Source organism: Mobula birostris, chromosome 7 (genome assembly GCF_030028105.1).
Source record: "Mobula birostris isolate sMobBir1 chromosome 7, sMobBir1.hap1, whole genome shotgun sequence".
NCBI classification, from domain to species: domain Eukaryota; kingdom Metazoa; phylum Chordata; class Chondrichthyes; order Myliobatiformes; family Myliobatidae; genus Mobula; species Mobula birostris.
In genome coordinates this window covers 111,315,166-111,336,926 of record NC_092376.1, presented here as the reverse complement: position 1 = coordinate 111,336,926, position 21,761 = coordinate 111,315,166, and the positions used below count along the sequence as shown (strand labels likewise).

Genomic DNA, 21,761 nt, shown 5'->3' with positions numbered 1-21,761 from the left:
TAAATGGATGCCCCTCTATCCTGAGGCTGTGCCCTCTTGTCCTAGACTCCCCCACCATGGGAAACATCCTCTCCACATCTTCTCTGTCTACACTTTTCAACATTTGAAAGGTTTCAATGTGATCCTCCCTCATCCTTGTAAATTCTAGCAAGTACAAGGCACAAGGTTTCCATACTGGGTCCATAGGGGATTGCCCAAAAAGTGTGTGTGAGCTACTCAGAGGTGATGCTTCCAGACAGATTACTCCCCCCACCCCCCCATCGCCCACTGGCGGCAGAGCCGGAATTGAGCTCAGCTGAGTGGATCGACATTCTCCCCCACTGCCCGTTGATCAGACATCCGCAGAGTTGCAGGTGTATTCAACAGCTAAGCTGAAGCCACCCATACTGAGAGTGTGCAGAACAAACAAGTCACCACATAAAGACAATCCTTTTTTCCCTATTTTTTAATAAAATTATTTGAATTCTCATAAATATTTTGATGAGAAAATATCATCCAATGACATCCTTTGTGCATAATGTTTGTCTTTTTACCTCATACTGTTGTGTATATAATACAGACACACATTTGCATTTCTCAGTGCAGAGCTGTCTGGATGTGTGCCTGAAAACAATGGTTTTGGCTTCAACAAACCAGCCTTGGTTTAGATTTTTAGTCTGGCGCTGACCATCCCCCATCCTTGTCCATAGCTGATCTACTTCAAATCCGTATTGTACAACGGGAGCCGGCAGTCTTGGAAGGAAAAGCAGAAATGGGCATTTGCTTCATCAGAATCCTTGCTTCATGAAGAACAGCGGAGGATGAGACTCTCCAAGAAACTTGGGCTTTGTGAAACTGTGGAGAATAAAGAGATTAGGTTTCGAGCCCAGCGTATCCTACACTGTTAGGGTTGTTACTTCTGCACTAAAGATGACTAGTTGAGTGCTTGATACAGGATGTGGGGCAGATAAGATGGTGGCTCTGGTTGTGACTTATTTATTTAATTCTGTTGATGACGACAGTCTATCAGAAGCCTTAGCAAGCAAATCTGTCACTGACTCTTAAGAGACAAATTTCAGCTACGCTGAGCATCCCAAGAATGTCAGACTTTTCACAGCCTAGTTTACATGTTAGTTTTTTTTCTGGACACCTCACTCAACAAATACAAACCAGACTCTTCAGATAGTGAGTGGACATGCAGCAATCGTGTCCTTTCAGTTTCAGGGGCATTGGGAACACAGAGTAACAGGATAACCAGACCAAATAAACGCACCATGCAGAAGTTCAATCAGTCCAGGCTCTCACAGTAGCCACCTCTCACATAGTGGCCTGATCGCTCAGAGCCCTTGGAGCCAGGAGGTTTCTTTCTGGCCTTCTTCAAGTGAGGAAACCAGGTTGCTTCTGGGGTGTTCACATTACTGTTAGAAATATGCTGGTGGCATTTGAGTTTTAAGTCAACGTACCATGAGTCCTTTGGCATTTTTTAACAAGAGGCCTGGGTTGCCAGGATTGAGAGCTTTGTAGCTAGCACTGGTAGTGGAAGTGTTGATGCTGGTGGATCTTGCCCTCTGTATGTGCATGGGTGTGGGTGTGGAAGTCCATGTAGATCTTCGGGTACACTTTAGGGGTGACAGTGGGCACCATGGCAGAGGTTTGAACCAGCAGGTGGGGCTGAGAGGCCACTGCGAAGTCTGGGGTCGCGATGGGCGCGCAGTCTTTGTCCAGGACCATACAGTCTCGCTGGTGCCGGTGCTGTGGTGGGTCTGATCCGTGTCTTCTTGTCTGGCAAAACCAGAGTAAAATTGTGCCAGAGATGAAAATGGCACCAGCGGGAATTCCAATAATAACCGGCCACGGTAATCCACTGGCGGCACGCGAAGAGGTAGTTGTCTTCTCAATTTTGGGATCTGTGACAATCACCAATGACACGGAACAGAAAAACAACAGTAGTTACCGGAGCATTCACAAAATAGAGAGCAGAATTTACTTAGTGGAACAGTTGAAGAAAGATCTTATACCTCCTAATACTCCTAATAGGTTGGATTCTTATAATTTTTGCTAGTGTCCTATTGAGGGTGATCATGGTGAAAGGCGTTCAGTAGTTAGTTCTCAGGTGTAAGATAGCTTCTGTATAGAATGGGAACCCCCCTCCCCCACCTCCCGCCCACCCCGTATCATTCCATCAGATCATTTCAAGTCGGGCAAAGTTCCTTTGACACAGTTCCTGTACTGTTTACACACACCTGAAGCCCATGTGCCACACTGAGCAAACTTTGAATTACTTTGCCAAATTTTACCAGAATGGGGCAAATATTGAATGCCTTGCATTTGTGCTAGTAATCTGCCTGACTAGTGGGGATGGCTTCTCTGTCATTCGAATGTTGTTACAACATTGATACAAATCTGGAGAGGATGCTGCCTAAAGGGTGATGCTGTCAACTCTTGTTACAATCCTGTTTGAAATCCTTACAGAAGACGGAATCCCCAACTACGTACTGAGGATACCTGTATAGGAACTCGTTGCGAAAGTTGATTAGAATAAGGACAGTGGCTTTGTCTCCCAGAGCTAAATCTTAGGCCTTGAATTTGTCCCCTACTGTAAACCTTAGGGATGAGCTGTCATCTTCAAAGAGTGATGCCTCAAAAAGGTGGCATCCATCACTAAGGACACCCATCACCCATCACACGTGCAGTGTTTTCATTACCACCATCAGAAAGGAGGTACAAGAGCCTGAAGGCACACACTCAACTACTCAGTAACAGTTTCTTCCCCTCTGATTTCTGAATGGACATTGAACCCATGAACACTACCTCACTACTTTTTAATTTTTTTATTTTATAGCTATTTATTTAACTATTTAATACTTAATGTAATTCACAGTTTTTTCTCCACTATTATGTACTGCACTGTACTGCTGCCGCATAACGAAAAATTTCACAATATATGCCGATGGTATTAAACCTGATTCTAATTCTGATCAGTGACCGACCTGGGAGCACAGTGAGGAAGGCGCTTCGAAAACTGTAGCCCATGGTGTTGGCACCCAGGCAGATGTACATCCCCGAGTGGTCTTCAGTTGCCCGCGCGATCAGCAGCTTGTTGAGGTATGACCCGTCTGGGCGGGACCAGACGTCGCCTGCTGGCAGCACCACAAACCTCTGCCCCCCGACCTCGATGGTGGAGTTGTACTTGTTCTCAGTCCCGTACTCCACCCGCTTTAGCCACTGGACAACTGGCTTCACGTCGCTCCGCACCTTACACTGGAAAGAGGTTGTACCTCCGTACTCCACCGTTGTGTTGACTGGATGAGTGCCAGTTAAAACAGGCTTGGATCTTGTTCGCTCTGTAGGAAAAGGATGTTAAATGGTATGAGTAATGGAATTGAATGAAAGAAATGTTCCAGAGCTTTTCTTTCCGTTATTAGCCATACTTCTTTGAAAATATTCTTCCTTTCTCACCAGATGCCAATGCTGGTGATAGATGGGTGAATGGGGAATGAGTCATAACTGTGTTCCAACCATAAATGAGGCTGGGCAATCTCGATGGAGCAACTGGACAGTTGGTCTAGTTTGATCATTCCAATTATATCTACAGAAAGTGGACTCAGTTTAGAGAAGTTTTAAGGCAGTTTGATAAGGATGTGTTATCATTGATACTCGCCCTCAGTTCTATGTGATAGGTCTTTTCCTTCTCCAGAGGTGAGCACTGGTGGGAGTTCAGGTGGAATGCCCAATTAAATTTCTTCAGATATTGTGGAAACATCTATTTTTCCTGCCTCTCATCCTTACCCTCAATGGCCACATTATTGGGTACACCTGCACACCTGCTCATTAATGCAAATATCTAATCAACCAATCATTAGGCAGCAACTGAATGCTTAAAAGCATGCAAACATGGTCAAGAGGTTCAGTTGTTGATCAGACCAAACATCAGAATGGGGAAGAAATCTAATCTAAGTGACTTTGACAGTGGAATGATTGTTGGTGCCAGACAGGGTGGTTTGAATATCTCAGAAACTGCCGATCTTCTGGGATTTTCACATACAACAGTCTCTAGAGTTTACAGAGAAAGGAGCGAGAAACTATAAACATCCAGTGAGTAGCAATTCTGTGAGTGAAAACACTTTGTTAATGAAAGAGGTCAGAGGAGAATGGCCAGACTGGTTCAAGCTGACAGGAAGGTGACAGTAACTCAAATAACCACACGTTACAACAGTGCAGAAGTGCATCTCTGAATGCAAAACAGGATGAGCTACAGCAGCAGAGGTCCATGAACATACACTCAGGGGTCACTTTATTAAGTACAGGAGGTACCTCATAAATTGGTTACTGTGTGTATGTGTGACTCTCCTTGGTTAAAATAACTCTCCACCCCACAACACGTTAGCATCTACATCCCTGTTTGCAGATCCCTCCCAACAATCATGAGGGTCTTCCTCCTGTGTAACGTAATCATCCAAGCCTTCAACTCTTCCAACTCCACTCTCCCAACTAACCTGCAAGCCATCTTCCTTCACCTAACCAACAGCATTCACCACCTTAATCATATTCCCTGGAGCTGTCTCTACAAGCGATTCCTGCTTTATACTTTTTTTTCTATGAAAAACCTACCCCTTTTATCTCCCAAGTGTCTCTTCAATTCATTGGAGTTGGCAGAATTATTGGAACATTATGGAATGCAATCCCGACCTTTAGATTTTGACATAAAATCCATGCTGGTTTTCGGTGCAGTATTGAGAGGGAGCTGCATTGCTGGAAGTTTCTGATTTTGGATAGTTACAGCACAGAAACAGGAACTTCGGCCCATCTCATCTATGCTGAACAAAGTTGCCCATCAAAGTTAGTCCCATTTGCCCACACTTCATCCATATCCATTTTTGGATTGAGCAAGTATGTGACCAGAGCCCACATTTTAAAGAAGTGTGGGATGGAGGGGGGGATTCTCCCTCTTGCTTTGTCCACCATTCATCCCTCAGTCATCCACCGAGGCCATGGTGATTTGTGGGATCTACCCATGCCAAAGCTGGCAGCTGCAATGCTCACATTCCAACAGAGAGGGTACATCAGTAGGTCTGAATAGGGAAGTGAAGTGTTATGGCACAGGTTGGGATAGCATAGGGTACTGCACAGTGGCCACCTACCAACAACGTCGAGTTTATAGGTGGCGTTGATCTCGCCTGCCATGTTGAAGACATGACACGTGTACTTCCCGCTGCTGTCAGGCTTTAGGTTCCTCAGGCTGAGGGTCCATCTGTTCTTCCTGTCCTCGGCGATCCGCTGATCGTCCTTCCACCAGACGATGTCAGGGCGAGGGTTCCCACTCGCCGTGCACTTCAGACGGACCGAGCTGCCCACGGGCCGCGCTATCACTCGCTGGCGCATCTTACTGGGCTGTGTGAACCTGGGTTTAACTGTGGGGTGGGAGCAGAAAAATGAGGCGTCAACAACGTGACTCATGTGAACGTTACGCAAAACCATGTCCTCCTCCACGCTGAGCATTCGCCCGCTGCTGTGGACAAAGCATCAGTGGTTCTGAGCTGGAGGTGGTTCCAAGGTGTAAATATCATTCATGTTGCTCCAACTCCAAATGGGCGCTAAGGCCAAGGAAGTGCCACCAGTGCCTCTATTTCCTCACAAGGCTAAGGAAATTTGGCACCCCTCCTATGATTCTTAACAAATTTTACAGATAAACCTTGGAGAACACCCATCCAGATGCATCACAGTTTGGTGTTGCAACTGTTGTACCCCAAACTGCAGGAAATTTCATAGCTGTGAACCTTGCGCAAACCAGCCACTCCTCCAATGACTCTGTCTGCACTTCCTGCTGCATTGGGAAAGCAACTAACATACTGAAGGAGCCCTTCCATTCTCTCTTCTCTGCCCCCTTTCCTTCAGGCAGAAGATGCAAGAGCATGAGAGCCCCATACTGTAACACCGGGCTCAAATTCAGCATTTATCCTGCTGTGATCAGACTCTTGAATGAACCTTTCAAATGCTAACAGGTACACTATTGACCTACAAATCTACTTTGCCACAGCCCTTGCACTTTAGGATAAGAGGTGACTTGATGGATTTGTACAAGATGAAAACAGGTTATAGATCGAGTGGGCAGCTAGAGATTTTTCCCAGGGCAGAAATAGCTAATATGAGGGTGCACAACTTTTAAAGTGCTTGGGGGAATGTTCCAGGGTATTGTGAGAGGTAAGCTTTTTGCTGAATGATAGGTGTATGAAATGTGCTGTCAAGGGTGGTGGTAGAGGTAGACAAAGGGGGAAATTTTACAGACTCTTAGATAGACACAAGGATGAAAGAAAAATGGTGGGCTACATGTGAGGGAAGTGTTAGATTATGCCTGGAGTAACTAAAGGGTTGGCATAACATTGTGGGCCGAAGGGTTTGCACTATTTTTCTATGTTCTATGTTAAGTGCTATTTTTATCTTAGGTCAGAAACAATTTCCTGCTGTGATCTGGGGCACCATCTGCAACTGCCTGGGTCTCACATTTTGCTATGCTCACTTTCTAAACACAGCAGCTGCCACTTGTAAGATCAAAACAGATGTAAGTAAACTTCCAACGAATATTGCTTTGTTTAGCTTCTGGTCATAAACTGGAGTCAATCTTTAGTTCTTAAAATGTAAAGGGGAAGCAGTAATCAGTCTGAAGTTAAAACAAAGTACCGTCTATAGAGCAACTTTGCAAACAAGCTCTGTATGTAGCTGATGCTCTTTTTGTAGGAACTAACTGCACGTTGTTTATTGCTGCTTAAGTGTGCAGTATAAGACAATGGGTTATTTATTCTGGTTTGTTTCAAAACAGATCAACTAACTAAGTTGTTTAGTTTGAGGAAACTTGCAGACCAGATGGATAATATCATTTAGCATATCAACAACTGATGTGTCTATAGTTGGAATGTTTATGTACTCAGAGAAGTTAGCTTCACAGCACTAGCTGGGAACTGTATCTCCAAAAGGCTTTTAGACCATTTGTGTAAAAAGGATATCTGAGGAAATCTGTGTGTGTGTGTGTGTGTGTGTGTGTGTGTGTGTGTGTGTGAAATCACCCAAGTGGAAAGAAGCTGGGTAAATGTAGAAAGCAGAGCAGGCTTATTAGGAATGGGGCAAGGAACATAGAGAAGCAAAGAGTGAACTGGAATCTATTCCCCTGGGTCAAATTCTACAACGGACAATTCGTTTGTCTACTTATTGGTACATCTTTATAGCTTATAGAAATGAATCTGTTTTAGAAATGCTTTGTGTTTTAGAAATACTTTGTTATTTGGAAATGTCTAAGATAGCAATCCTCTGTGAATTTTAAATGAGTTTTAAAACTGTTGTTTTTAGATTTTAAATGTGTATCACTGAAAATAAATGAGCGGTGTTTTACACTACTTTGTTAGCTGTAAGTATCTTCTCCTTAAAGAGAGAGGGGACCCACCACTCGAATGGTGGTTATTGGTAGCTAACCTTGCTGTGGAGAATAAACAGGGAAGTGAACTAGTCTTTGAAGAGTGGGTGTTTACAGCTAAATCTCCATATAGTGAGAGTACCAATGGCTATTAATATCCAATAGGGCTTAAGGTCATTGTTTGAGTTTAGAACTTCACAGTCAGGAAACCTAATACCATCAGAACTGAAACTTTTCTTCAGTCACCTCAGCTTCACACACCTTACGTTGACAAACTTCCAACTCATCTGCTAAGCCCCATTACAAGTCAGATGAACTACATCCTGTGGACAGAAAGGTGCTGCCATTTTTCAGTGGATACCTACTCAGTTCTTTTCCTGTCGGCTCTGGGTTTGGAGATTCCGACTGAGACCCTTCGGGAAGGGGCTGGCCACTGCTGACTGTGCTGCTGTCATCTGTGGGGCAAACAAAACATAAGATGGATGTCAATTGGACGGACTGTCTTATCCTACCAAAGGGCTGCCCTGGTAAACATTTTCTTTGTTTTGCTTTACTTAATAATTTTAACCATGGAACTTAACTGCTATTACCAGCCTTGGGTGGTTCAATAAATTGCTCACATTTTTATTTGATGCAAGAATTCCAAGCAGACCAGGTAATTACAAAGTCCTGCAAAGATCCTGGTTGCCATGATGTATTTTTGTTGGCCTACCTCCAAGTAGGCCATTGAGTACCAGAAATGCAGGCCCAATATAAAATGATACAACTTCCTCAAAAGTACCACAAATCCAACACTGAATTATAAAACTGATCTATCCGAGTGTGAGTTGTTCTGGCCAGCATAGAGCTCTTTAATCCTTGCAAGAGGCCTGCTGCCCCAATAATTCCTGTAGCTCCTCTCATGATTTATTTCACTTTCTTTTCTGAAAATCTAGTCCTTGTCTAATTCGTAACTCTTCTGGAAACCAGAGTCAGTTTTTCTGCTGATTTTAATTTGAAAAAATATTATTCTTGGATTTTCCCATTTCAAGAAAACAATATTGAAATATGAGGTCTGATTAAGAAAATGCACTCTCCCTACCCTATCCATTTCTTTCAACACCTTGCAAACCTTAATCAAATCACCCTTTAACTTTTTATGATTCACAGAATACAAGGTGTTCAATCTCCACGGTTAACTAACTTGTGGAGCTCAGGTGGTTAGTCTGTGCTGGGCCAGTAGCACACACACACAACACTGAAGGAACTCAGCAGGTTGGGCAGCATCCATGGAAAAGAATAAACAGTCGATGCCTTGGGCCAGGACCCTTCTTCTGGACTGAGAAGTACTGTGCAGAACTGTGCACAGCAACTTAGGATAGATTTAATTATTTTTTTTTCAGCTGTGGAAAGATTCTCTGTTATAGTTCCTGTTCTTAAAGCTAAAAGCCTTTGACTTTTTGATCGTCTGTTCCACTGCATAAGGAGCCTTATCAAATTTGCTACCTTCTGTCTTTTCAACATTCAGATTTATCTGTTTTGCTCCTAAACTGAAAGATGTCACATACACATGCCATGTTGCTGTAGCTGGGCTTACTCATTCACTCCAATAATGCCTGTATATAATCTTATAGTACTTCATGCACTGATAATCTTTGTGTCATCTCTAAACATGTATGTGATTCTCCATTTTCTTAAAAAAATCATGAGTACATTATTGAAAAACTGAAGTTTGCTTTTCATTGTCGTCTCCCAATTAAAATATGTTCTTTCATCTCTACTCTGTGTTACATTTTATCAACAGTCTTACCTAGTTCAATAACTTAATGTCAGTTCTATGAATGCCAGTCTTTTATGTACAAGCTTTATAATCAGTCTCTCACGGACATTTCCCTGTTTACCATTTGGGTTATTTCCTCAACAAATTATTTGGGGTTTATTGGACATGGCTTACTCCTTATTAATCTTTGTTGGTTCTTTAGATGGCTCAAATTTCTTCAGGTGCTCAGTCACTCTGTCCTTATAGATTCTATTAGCTTCCATAAATTGCAGACGACACATTGTGCCCTATCATTATTTGGTTACTTTCTCACACCAATTTTAAAAATAATGTTGAAATTGTAAGTTTTCAACTGAAACTTGCAAATCAGGAAAACTTTCAAAGCATCCTGACCTAATATCTTTAAGTCTACAAATGGAAGTTCTGGGACATTTCAGACTTTGAAATCAGTATTTATTTCTGATACTTAGAGATCTAGTCCTTAACTCTTAACTAGCTCTCATAGAATATTAATTATTTGCACCTCCGGTAAATATCTTTTCATATTTCAATTTTCCGGCACCTATTTCTTTTTTCCTTCTTCCATTTAGTTATTTCTTAATACCTCTCTAGGTTCTTTCCACTTCTGTTTTTGTCGTTATTGAATTACCTCTCACCATCTTTGTCAAATTTGGGGGGTCTTTCCTTTTTCACCTTCATCAGTATTTTGCCCAACTACAGTGTGAGCCAACGTGCTGCTTTATCCACTTCAGGTTAAAAAATAGAGAACCTGGAACAGGCCCTTCGGCCTACAGTATTTGTGCCAATTATAGTGCTAAATGGAGCTATCCCTTTTGCTTGCACAGGATCCATATCCCTCCATTCCCTTCAAGTTTATTTGAAGTCTAAATGCCCCTTAAACGCCACTATCATATGCTTCCACCATTAAGCCCAATAGAGCATTCCAGATACCTACAACTGTTCGTTGTAAAAAAACTTCTCCCACACATCTCCCTTAAACTTTCCCCCTCTCACCTTAAAACACTGTCCTTTGGTATTTTACAATTCTACCCTGGGAACGAGACGCTGACTCTCTACCTCTTATATATGTTTCTCAATTTTATTAACTTCCATCAGGTCTCCCCTCAGCCTCTGACACCCCAGAGTAAACAATCCAACTCTGTCCAACCTCTCTCTATAGCTAAATCTTTCTCATCCAGGCAGTGCCCTGATGAACCTCCTTTGCATCTTCTTTAAAGCCTCCAGACTTCTCCTGTAATGTGCTGACCAGAACTGACCACAATACTGCTAATGCAGCCTAACCAAAGTTTTGAATGGCTGTTATTTGTAGTGAAGTATAGAATCTTAGCATTTCTTCAAAAGTAACATGGAGTGGTAACATTTTACTATCAGCGTTCGATAAATGTTGCTTTACTGTCGGGTTTTTAGTTGAGACTAACTTGTTACTGAGTATAGCATGAACTGTTTTCTTGTCTTTCGTAGTTTTGAAGGTGCTCAAGTCTAATGTGTTCATTACTAATGAGATGTTCTGCTCTTCCTAAACCAGATATTTAAATTCTCCCATCAAAAATAAACTATGTTTGTCTCCAATTGCTCTAATCTTTTAAATTAATCAATTTCCCACATCTCAATAGGTCAAATGTGGCCTGTAGATTTTCTCCCATGGGACTTCCTTCCATGAGGGCCCTCCAGAGAGAGCCTGGGATATGTTACTTAATCCTTTTCACGCCAGATCATTCCTCATCCTTGTTTCTGTTTGTGTTTACATCATTTTTGTCTGTTTCCATGGCTCAGCCCATTAGAAATGAGTTATCAACCAAATTTTCATAATCGGCTGACTGGCTCCTAACTAACAAGAGTGCATTGGAGTACATACATACAGACAACAGTGAACTTCTAACGTGCTTTGCAATTGTTTAATGCTTGTTAATGCCATGAATGATTGCGATGGAAACTGGCGAGAGACAGGATTTTGTCCTTCCAATCAAATCACTTGCTTGCTAGATTCACATATGTTTCAAATTAGCATGTATAATATATGTTATTATCCAATAGAATGCTCAAAATCAGTACTCCTGCTGCAGGCAAGACATTCCACATGTTATTATAAAAAATAATAATGAATATCTTCAGCTATACAAAGCTGCCCAACAGCCTTTAAAGGGTTAATGACCTTGCTCCATTTGACGCAGTACAAATAGCAACTCAAGTGTTGGTATTCAACTGGAATGACAAGGCAGGCTCTGACTGTCTGATGGGTACACACCATCCTAGAATTCCCCTGGGATTAGGTTGCTTTTAACAAATAACATGGCTTCATGGGAATCTGCACAAGTGCATTCATGCATGCTGTTGAAGCCATCTGAAGCGTCTCCTCTGTCAGTGTGGAATCACCCCATTTTAGACAGGGTTAGGGAGGTAAACAGCTGGAATTGTGTGCGCGGGTGTTAGCGCAGGAGAACAATGTGTATAGGGTGAACTTGTGTTCAGTGACCAGCATTTCTACAGTTCCAGTTTTAGGGATTGTTCTTAGATTGCGAACCAAACAGAGGTTACAGGAGGCTAGAGAAATTGTAAATGAGAGTTGGACCTGGTGGTGGAGCCAGACCTTAACAGCTTTCACGCACCCTGCTCATGCATAGAGGTAACTTGAAGAGGCACCAACATCAGTCACTGAATAGAGTCTTTCATGTGGGCAAATGGCCACAGGAAGGAAGGAGTGTAATGTGAGCCTTTGGAATGATGAATGAAGATTTGGATGAAGAGATGGGGTTTCAAAAGATTCTTGAATGTGATGATAGAAATTGAAAGGGGAAGATTTGAGGAGAGTAGGGATAAGATTTAAAAAATGGGAGCCAGAGTGAGGGCAAAACAAATGGGATATGTTTAAAGTACAAGAATGAAGCTGGATTGGGAGACCAGGGAAAGAATGTATCAGGCTTATAAATGAGGGCATAATGCTCCAACTGAAATTGAGTTGACTGGTTGTTTTCATGTTAGTATGAAATAATAGAGTGATTTTTAATGAGGTAGGCAGAGTATCTGAAGTGATGGAAAGGTCTACAGTGCAAGCCGATAATAGGAACCCAGCTTATTTTTACAAAACTACTATGACCTATCCATCTGAAATCCTTAACAATGAGAATGTACAGGTCGAGGTGTGGAAATGGTCTCGAGGAAGAACCTGTCCCATTCATTTCAGGTGCAAATATACAACACAACCTACTTTTCCCAATACTGTGAGCATTTTAGGAGCATCATTAAATATCCTTCATTAAACATTAAACTATTACTTAACTTGCCTGAAGGGAAAGATAATATGAGCTGGGCACCTGTTTCATAATCTGCTTGATTTTGATGCCCATTTATACTATGAGTGCAAACTGCGTGTCTGATCCCCTGATCCTGCTGACTGGATTGTTAAGCACTGAGGCACTAATGTAATGAGAGTAACCATGTGTTTCCTAGAGAGAGTACAGCCTGTCCATACCTATCGCAATCTGTTTACCAGCTCACTTTCAAAGTCAAGACACTTCAATGTGACACCTTAAAAATTGTTAAATGGAAAACAGCTATTTTCTCAAAGTCGAAAGCCTGAAGACGCAGACGAGTCTGCCATCCTGAGCAGAAAGAAGTGATCTATGGACCTTAAGACAAAATACTAGGCATTTGATCCTAAATGCTCGCATTATTGGGAGCGCGAGTTTGTTGGCCATTCTGCACCTGGAGTGAATAGGGCAGGTTCTTCTTCTGAGACCACACTTTGACCTGCCAGATACCTTGCTGCTTCTACCAACAGCATGATAAAAATGTAGCAGGGAATGAACTGGCTCACAAACTTGCAAGCCTTAATGAGTCAGGGTCTGTCTCCATTTATATAACACCTTTCACAGCCTTGCACTGTCTTAAAGCTCTTTTCTGTAACAAACAGCTTTTAAGTTGTAGACAATTAGATTTTGACAAACATAGAAAGGATAGACAGTCAAAAATCTTCTTTTTCCATGTTAGGAGTATCAAAAACAAGAGGACTTACGTTTAAATCGATGAGGGGTTGTAAAGGTTATCTGAGGTGTAAGTATTTTACATAGAGAGGGGTTGATGTGGAAATCACTGTCAAAGATGGCTTTCCAGAGCAGATTGTGGTTGATCCCTCTAGGAGAATGGCAATTCTGGAATTGGGGTTATGTAAAGACCCAGATTTGATTAGGGAGATTAAGGTAAAGGAACCCTAAGGAGACTGCTATCATAATATGATAGAATTCACCCTGCAGTTTGAGAAGGAGAAGCTAAAATCATATGTATCAGTATTACAGTGGAGTAAAGGGAATTACAGATGCATGAGGGAGGAGCTGGACGAAGTTGATTGGAAGGGGGCACTAGCAGGGATGACGGCAGAACAGCAACAGATAGATATAGCTGTTGACTCTTGAGAAAATTTGGAAGGCACAGGAAAGATACATCCCTAAGATGAATAAATATTCTACAGGGAGGATGAGGCAACTGTGGCTGTGGCTGACAAAGGAACTCAAAGACCGCACAAAGGAAAAAGAGAGTGCAAATAATATTGCAAAAATTAGTGGGAAGGTAGGGAACTGAAAGGCTTTTAAAAACCAACTGAAAGCAACTAAAACAAAGTCATAAAGAGAGAAAAGATGAAATATGAAGGTAAGCTAGCCAATAATATAACAGTGTACAAAAACGTTTTCTTCTTTTATATAAAGAGTAAAAGAGAGACGAGACTGGATATCAGACTGCTGGAAAATTATGATGGGGAGGTAGTAATGGGGGACAAAGAAATGGCGGACAAACTTAATAAGTATTTTGCGTCAGTCTTCACTGTGGAAGACACTAGCAGAACGCAGAAATTTAAGAGCGTCAGGGGCAGAAGTGAGTGCTGTTACTATTACTAAGGAGAAGTTGCTTGGGATGCTGAAGAGCATGAAGATAGATAAGTCACCTGGAACAGATGGACTACACCCCAGAGTTCTGAAAGAGGTAGCTGTAGAGATTATGGAGGCACCAGTAACTAGATTTTGGAATGATTCCAGAGGACTGGAAAATTGCAAAGGCACTCCTCTCATTAAGAAGGAAGGAAATTATTGGCCAGTTAGACTGACATCAGTGGTTGAAAGTCTAATATTAAGGATGAGATTTTGGGGTACTTACAGGTAATCCTTTACTCGCTTAGCTATTCACAGTCACAGAAATTTTGACCAGGGGTGCCCAAACTTTTGCATGCCACTGTGTGTGTATATATATATGTGTGTGTGTGTGTATGTGTGTGTGTGTGTGTGTGTGTGTGTGTGTGTGTGTGTGCGCATAAATATATAAATAAAAAATATAAAATAGTTAAATAAGTAATGCAAAAATAAAGAATAAAAATATGTAGTGAGTTAGTGTTCATGGGTTCAATGTCCATTCAGAAATCAGAAGGCAGAGGGGAAGAAGCTAATCCTGAATCATTGAGTGAGTGCTTTCAGGCTTCTGTGCCTCCTTCTTGAAGGTAGCAATGAGAACAAGACATGACCTGGGCGATGGGGGTTCTTAATAATGGCCATCATCTTTTTGAGACTAGATGGGCTGAATGGCCTATTTCTGCTCCTATGTTTTATGGTCTTATGGTCTTGAAGGAGATGGTGGAATTAAATACAATTACTACACTCAAAGGTATTTAGATGGGCATTTAAGTAGACAAGACTAGAAGGATACTCTCCTCAATAGAGAAATGGGATTAGTCTAGATGGGTAAAAAGGTCAGTATGGATGCAGTGGGCCATATGGACCATTTCTACTCTGCTCAACTTGACAACTGTGTGACAATGTGATAATGAGGGAAATGCAACAGCCAATTCCCTCACAGCAAGACTCCACATAAAGCAATGTGAGTGTTGCCATACAATTTATTACAATGATGAGGTGGTGGAACAAATATTGGGCAGAACTTCAGATGAACTCCTTTGTACTTCTTTAACAATCATTTATGTCCTCCAAAGAAGCCTGTTTGTTCAAAAATTCATCAATGGTGCTCCTGAAGATTCAGTACTCCCCTGGTGTTTGCTAGAGTGTCATCTTAGGTGATGTGCTAAAGACTCTGGATCTTGGCTTCCTAACATGGTGTTACCACCATTTACACCTGATCGGTGAAGTATCGTGTGAGATAGTAATATTCTTGGTTAAGCCTCATTCCAGGTTCCAATCCACACAGAGTAGACGAAGTATAAATACTATGTTGTTCCTCATCAGAAAGCGTATCACAGTACTGAGACAATGAATCTCTCTCAAATACATCCAGACTACAATGGAATGAATGCCCCAAATCCTTGAAGGGTATCTCCTGACTGCACTGATGTAAATACCTCCAAATCAACAGCATGTTGAGTTTGTACAATATTAGAAACAGGATGAATAATACGACCATAAGTTATAGGAGCAAAATTAGGTCACCTAACCCTTCAAGTCTGCTCGGCCATTTCATCATGGCTGATCTACTTTCCTACTCCTCCCCAATCTCCTGTCTTCTTCCCGTATCTCTTCTTGCCCTGACTAGTCAAGAATCTATCAACCTCTACCTTAAAAATACCCAATGACTTGGCCTCCACAGAACCTGTGGCAACAAGTTCCTCAGATTGACCACTACCTGACTAAAGAAATTCCTCCTCATCTCCATTATAAAATGACACCTCTCTGTTCTGAAGCTGTGCCCGCTGGTCTTAGACTCCCACACCATAGAAAACATCCTCTCCATATCCACTCTATCAAGGCCTTTCAGCATTTGCTAAGTTTCCATGAGGTCTCTCCTCATTCTTCTGAATTCCAGTGAGTAGAGGCCCAGAGCCATCAAATGCTCCTCATATGAGAAGCCTTTCAAGCCCAGAAGGTGTTGAGTCATTGTGGGTAGAGCTAAGGAACTGCAAGGGTGAGTTAACTCTTGCTGAAGTCAAGGGCATGCACAATAGCATAGACAAATGAAGGTAATGAGAATGTGCTTCGAGGAGAAGATGTGCAAACTAATTTCCCGTGACTTGTCCCAGCTGAGATGTGTCATATGAAACAAACTCACAGCAGACTCAATCCTGTTCCACTTTCCCTTCAGCTGTACAGCTTTGAAACCCACTTGCGTGTGCACACCTCATCAGAGAAAGCAACGAAAATGATTCCAGGAATGAAAGGGTTACAGTATGAGAAATGTCTGACAGCTCTTGGGCTGTATTCCCTGGAGTTCAGGAGAATAAGAGGGGATCTCATAGAAACATTCCAAACATTAAAAGGCCTAAACAGTTTAGATATGGCAAAGTTATTTCCATGATAGGGAAGTCTAGGACAAGAGGGCATAACTTCAGGATTGAAAGATGTCCATTTAGAATAGAGATGCAGAGAAATTATTTCAGTTAGAGGGTGGTAAATCTGTGGAATTTGTTGCCAGAGTGGCCATGGAGGCCAAATCATTCGGTGCATTTAAGGCAGAGATAGATAGGTTCCTGATCAGCCAGGGCATCACAGTGTATGGGAAGAAGGCAGGGGAGCGGGGATGACTGAAAGAATTGGATCAGCCCATGATTGAATGGTGGAGCAGACTAGATGGGCCAAATGGCCTACTTCTGCTCTTATATCAAATGGTCTTATAGACTCATTCAACAATGATGCTACACTGGCACTTTATATTCATTAGCCTTAATTATACAAACACCACCTTCAGACAATAGGTTTCATCTCATTCTATTGGCAGTCCCATTTCCAGTTTCCAGTTTTGGGAGACATGCTGGAAGTCACGACTTCTGAGAAGTAGCAGGGCAGTTAGAAAATATTAACAAGATTGGGGCAGGACAATATGGGTTTATCAGAGGGAAAACACATTTGATAAATCTGTTAGAGGTTTTTGAGGTTGCAACTAATGGAAAGTCTGAACCCGTGATGTGCTATATTTGAACTTTCAGAAGGTCCTTGACAAGAGATGGTTAGAGAAATATGCTGTGGAGGTAAGGTATTCTTGCCAACTAAGGACTGGATAACAGACAAAAAAAAAGAGAATAGGCATAAGTAAGTAACTTTAGTGTAGGGAGTAAGTAACTAGTGTGGACTCATAGACACTGGTGCTGAGGAAAGGTAAAACATTTTTTAAATGGTGAAAGATCAAAATATGGTGGTGTTTAGAGGGAGCTAAGTGACATCGGACACGAATCACTGAAGGTTAATATGCAGGTACAGTACGCAGTTATAAAGGCAAATGATATGTTGGTTTTGGTGGCAAGAGGGTTTCAGTGCAAAGTGGCCAAATGTTGCTCCAATTATGCAGATCCCTGGTGAGCCTACATCTGGAATATCGAGTACAGGTCTGATTGCCCTGCCTCAGGAAGGATATTCTTACAGTAAAGAGAGTACAAAGAAGGTTCACCAGATTGTTTCTTGGGAATAGGGAGGAAATGTCTCAGGAGAAGATATTGAGCGAACTGCCTATACTCTCTAGAGTTTAGGAGAATCAGAGGCAATCTCATTGAAATGCATATAATTTTACATAGCTTAATGGGAGAGACATGGGAGTAATGTATCTCTTGACTCAGGTGTTTTGTAACATGAGTAACAGTCTCAAAAATTAGCGGTCAGCCAATTATGACAGCGACGAAAAGAAATTTCTTCATGTAGCGAATTTTTGGAAATCCTCATCCAAGATGACAGTGAATGTTCAATTGCTTAGCATGTTTATTTACTTATTACTGAGGTACAGCATAGAATAGGCCCTTCTGGTCCTTCAAGCCACACCATCTAGCAAACCCCTGACTTAACCCTAGCCTAGTCATGGAACAATTTACAATGACCGATTAACCTACCAATCGGTGGATCTTTGGACTGTGGAAGTAAAGTGGAGCAGCCAGAGGAAACCCTAGCAGTCACTGGGAGAACGTACAAATTTCTTACAGGCAGTGGTGGGAATTGAACCGGGGTTGATATTACTGTAAAGTGTTGTGCTAACCACTATGCTACCATGCCATATGCTCAGAACAAAGATAAATTTCTTTTAGGATATGAATAGAGTAAAGGGATAAGGCATTGGTACAGGAAAGCAGCTGAGAGAGCCACGATCTTATTGAGTAGGAGCGCTGAGCTGCATAAACTACTCTTGCTACCATTTCTTATGTCCTTATGTGTGGCACAGTGTTGTAACTGGTTAAGCCACTGCCTCACAGCACGAGAGACCCAGGTTCAATCATGACCCGAGGTGCTGTTTGTGTAGAGTTTGCACTTTCACCCCCATGCCTTTCTCTGAGTTCTTTCCACATTCCAAGGATATATGGTCAGTAGGTAAACAGCTGCCTTAAGTTGTCCATCGTGTGTAGGTGAGTGCAAAATCTGGATGAATTTGATGAGAATGTGCGGAAACTTTAAATAAAGGAATTAATGTATGATTAACATAAACTGGTGGTACATGGTTGGTACAGACTTGGTGGGTAGAAGAGCCTGTTTCTGTGCTGTGTGTCTCAATGACTCTAAATGTTATGCCCTGTTCCTTTCTCCTTATTTATTTAGCATTTCCTTAATACCTTAATTCAATTCAGTTCAATTCAATTCTATTTACGTCGATGCAATTTAAGGAGTTGATGTGCTACCGAGTTCTATATCCTTATCACATTCAGAGCAGAAGTGTTGGTGCTGGATTTCCAATTGCACCTAGTAGAGACCATCTTGTTCTCACAACTGGTAGCTTTGTTTTCTCCCAAATACTAATAACGTCCTCAATGCTATTCTTATCAAATACCTTCATTGTTGTCAAACCTACTATCAATTCCTTTTAATATCTTCCATCCTTTTGTCCAGGAAATGGCTCTAGCCTGCCTGTTTTCCTTGTTTCTGGAAACAAGCTGGTAGATCTTCACAGTATGTCTGATATTTCAATATTCTTTCCGTTTTACGTGGACCAGATGTATGAGCAATACCTTGAGTGTGGTCTAACCATTGATTGATAAAATTTCAGTGTAATTCCTTACTATTAAATCCTGTTCCTGTAGAAATGAACCCTAATACTTCCATAACCTCTTGGTGATATGGAGACCAATATTAATAATGTACATAAGACATTTCCTTGTTGCCTCAAAGCAGGAGCTGTGATGGCCAAAAAAATTCCCGAATGCCCTGGGATTTTATGGAAAATACCAAGCTCTCTAAGTCTTAATGGTGTGGATATAAAAAACATGAGTTATTAAAAGTGGAAAGAAAGAGTTATTTCAAATCAAAAATGTTCCATTTCCTCGGAGTTTTCAGCCTATATGTGTGTGTGGGTGGGGGTGGCATGCAGGAGAGAAGGGCTGTTATAGGACAGTACTTCTTTGTAACACCTCTTGCTTATTTTCCATGGAGTAAGGTCACTGCTGTAAAGTTAGCATGGAACTATGTTGACATAACCCTGCACAGGAAGCCAGAGAGTGTAATTAAACCCAAACTGCTTCAAACTCCACTCTGAGCTGGAGATTTTAATTAGACTGTTCAGTGCAGTGAAGTGATCATGGAAATTGGAAACTCACCATCTCTCTCTGACACACACATACACACAATTGCTCCATTGCTTCTGAACCCAGCTTCCAAAAGGGTATGCATTAACATTTCATCTCATTTGGATAGATTGCAGCTTTCAGGCATGTTATTATTCATACTTTGTCACTCCCAGTGTGGCTTCGACATGTATACAAAATTTCTCAGAAGTCTATGGGTTCCCATTCTTTGGATATTGTGAACCTCGGGATTTTAACTCATAACTACCATCTTCTCCACTAGCAATACTGCACTCTCCAAAGTTCACGTCTGTGGCTAAATTTGCTAATTGCCTGATGCTGCCCGAATTAAGGTTCTTTCTCCAAGGTCCCATTTCAACAGTAACCTTCCATTCCCCGTGCAGCACAGCAACTTGTTGCAAGTTGCTCTCTGCAGATCCACTCATTACTTCTATCGTAGTTGTTCTCCACTTTTAAAATCTAATTCTATGTCTCTAAGAATTGCCAATATTGTTACCTACACTATGCTTTTTCTGTAACTGTAACACTTTATTCTGCACTCTTATTGTTTTACCTTCTACTACTTCAATGCACTGTTGTAGAGAATTGATCTGTATGGACAATATGCAAGAAAGCTTTCCACTGTACCTTGGTACACGTGACACTAACTTGTACATCACCTTCAAAAGGTCATGCCTCAAAAAGTCAGCGTCCATCATTAAGGACCTCCATGCCCTGTTCTCATTGCTACCATCAAGGAGGAGGTATATGGGAGCTTGAAGACACTCACTCAATGATTCAGGAACAGCTTCTTCCCCTTTGCCATCAGATTTCAGAATGGACAATGAATCCATGTATATTACTTCACTACTTTTTGTGCTCTTTTTGCACTACTTAATTTAATTTAATTTTTTATACATATTTCTTATGTAATTATGGTTGTTTTATTACTGTCCTGCTGCAGCAAAACAAGAAGATTCACTACATATGCCAGTGATAGTAAACCTGATACCGAATGTCTGGATATTAACTCATTGTTTAGTTTATTATCCACCCCATGTCATTGTCCTATTAAGATATTTAACTCTGTCTCCAGAGAACCATAGAACCAAAGGATTGCTGTAGACTAGAAGGAGACCACTTGGCCCATCCTACCAGTGTCAGCTCATTGCAAGAGCAATCCACTCTATCCCATTTCCTAACACTCTCGTCAAAGTTCTGCTTTACCTTTCTCACTCCACTCTCCTTCTGAAAGTGATGATTGAATCTGCATCCACACCTGTTCAGGTGGCGACTCATGACTACTTGGTACACGAAACAATGTCTATTCACGTCATTCATTAAATAAGACCATAGACCATAAGACATGAGAGCAGAATTAGGCAGTCTGGCCCATTGAGTCTGCTCTGCCATTCAATCGTGGCTGATCCTTTTTTTCCCTCCTCAGCCCTGTTCTCCCTGTAACCTTGATACCATGTCCAATCAAGAACCTATCAAGCTCTGCCTTAAATACACTCAATGACCTGGTTTCCATAGCTCTCTGTAGTAATAAATTCCACAAATTCACCACCATCTGGCAAAAGAAACTTCACCACATCTCAGTTTTAAATGGATGCCCCTCCATCCTGAGGCTGTGCCCTCTTTTCCACCACGGGAAACACCCTTTCCACATCTACTCTGTCTAAGCCTTTCAACATTTGAAAGGTTTCAATGAGATCCCCCCTCATCCTTCTAAATTGCAGCGAGCACAGACCCAGAACTATCAAATGTTCCTTGTATGATAACCCTTTCATTTCTGGAATCATCCTTGTGAACCTCCTCTGAACCCTCTCCAATACCAGCTCATCTTTTCTTATGTGAGGAGCCCAAAACTATTGACAATTCTCAAGGTGAAGCCTCACCAATGCCTTATAAAGCCTCAGCATCACATCCTTGCTTTTGTTTTCTAGACCTCTTGAAATGACTACTAGCATTGTATTTGCCTTCCTCACTACTGACTCTACCTGCAAATTAACCTATAGGGTGTTCTGCATAAGGACTCCCAAGTCCCTTTGCATCTCAGATTTTTGGATTTTCTCTCCATTTAGAAAATAGTCTGCACATTTATTTCTACTACCAAAATGCATGACCATGCATTT

The 21,761-nt window shown here is 41.6% G+C and overlaps 1 protein-coding gene across 3 annotated transcripts in view; it reads right to left on the bottom strand.

The window, feature by feature from the left end:
- Positions 1-285: 285 nt before the first annotated feature.
- The window catches only part of LOC140200364 (fibroblast growth factor receptor-like 1), a 161,800-nt gene continuing 140,324 nt past the window's right edge, over positions 286-21,761 (bottom strand). For 2 of the 3 annotated variants that reach the window (XM_072263586.1, XM_072263587.1), the window contains exons 4-7: positions 7,750-7,839; positions 5,121-5,390; positions 2,970-3,323; positions 287-1,886 (exon numbers count right to left, since the gene is read on the bottom strand). In XM_072263586.1, coding sequence (XP_072119687.1) covers positions 1,504-1,886; positions 2,970-3,323; positions 5,121-5,390; positions 7,750-7,839 — 1,097 coding nt within the window. In that variant the 3' untranslated portion in view covers positions 287-1,503. Of the gene's footprint in view, positions 1,887-2,969; positions 3,324-5,120; positions 5,391-7,749; positions 7,840-21,761 lie in introns of all 3 variants that reach the window. The other variant, XR_011886610.1, reaches the window with a different exon arrangement.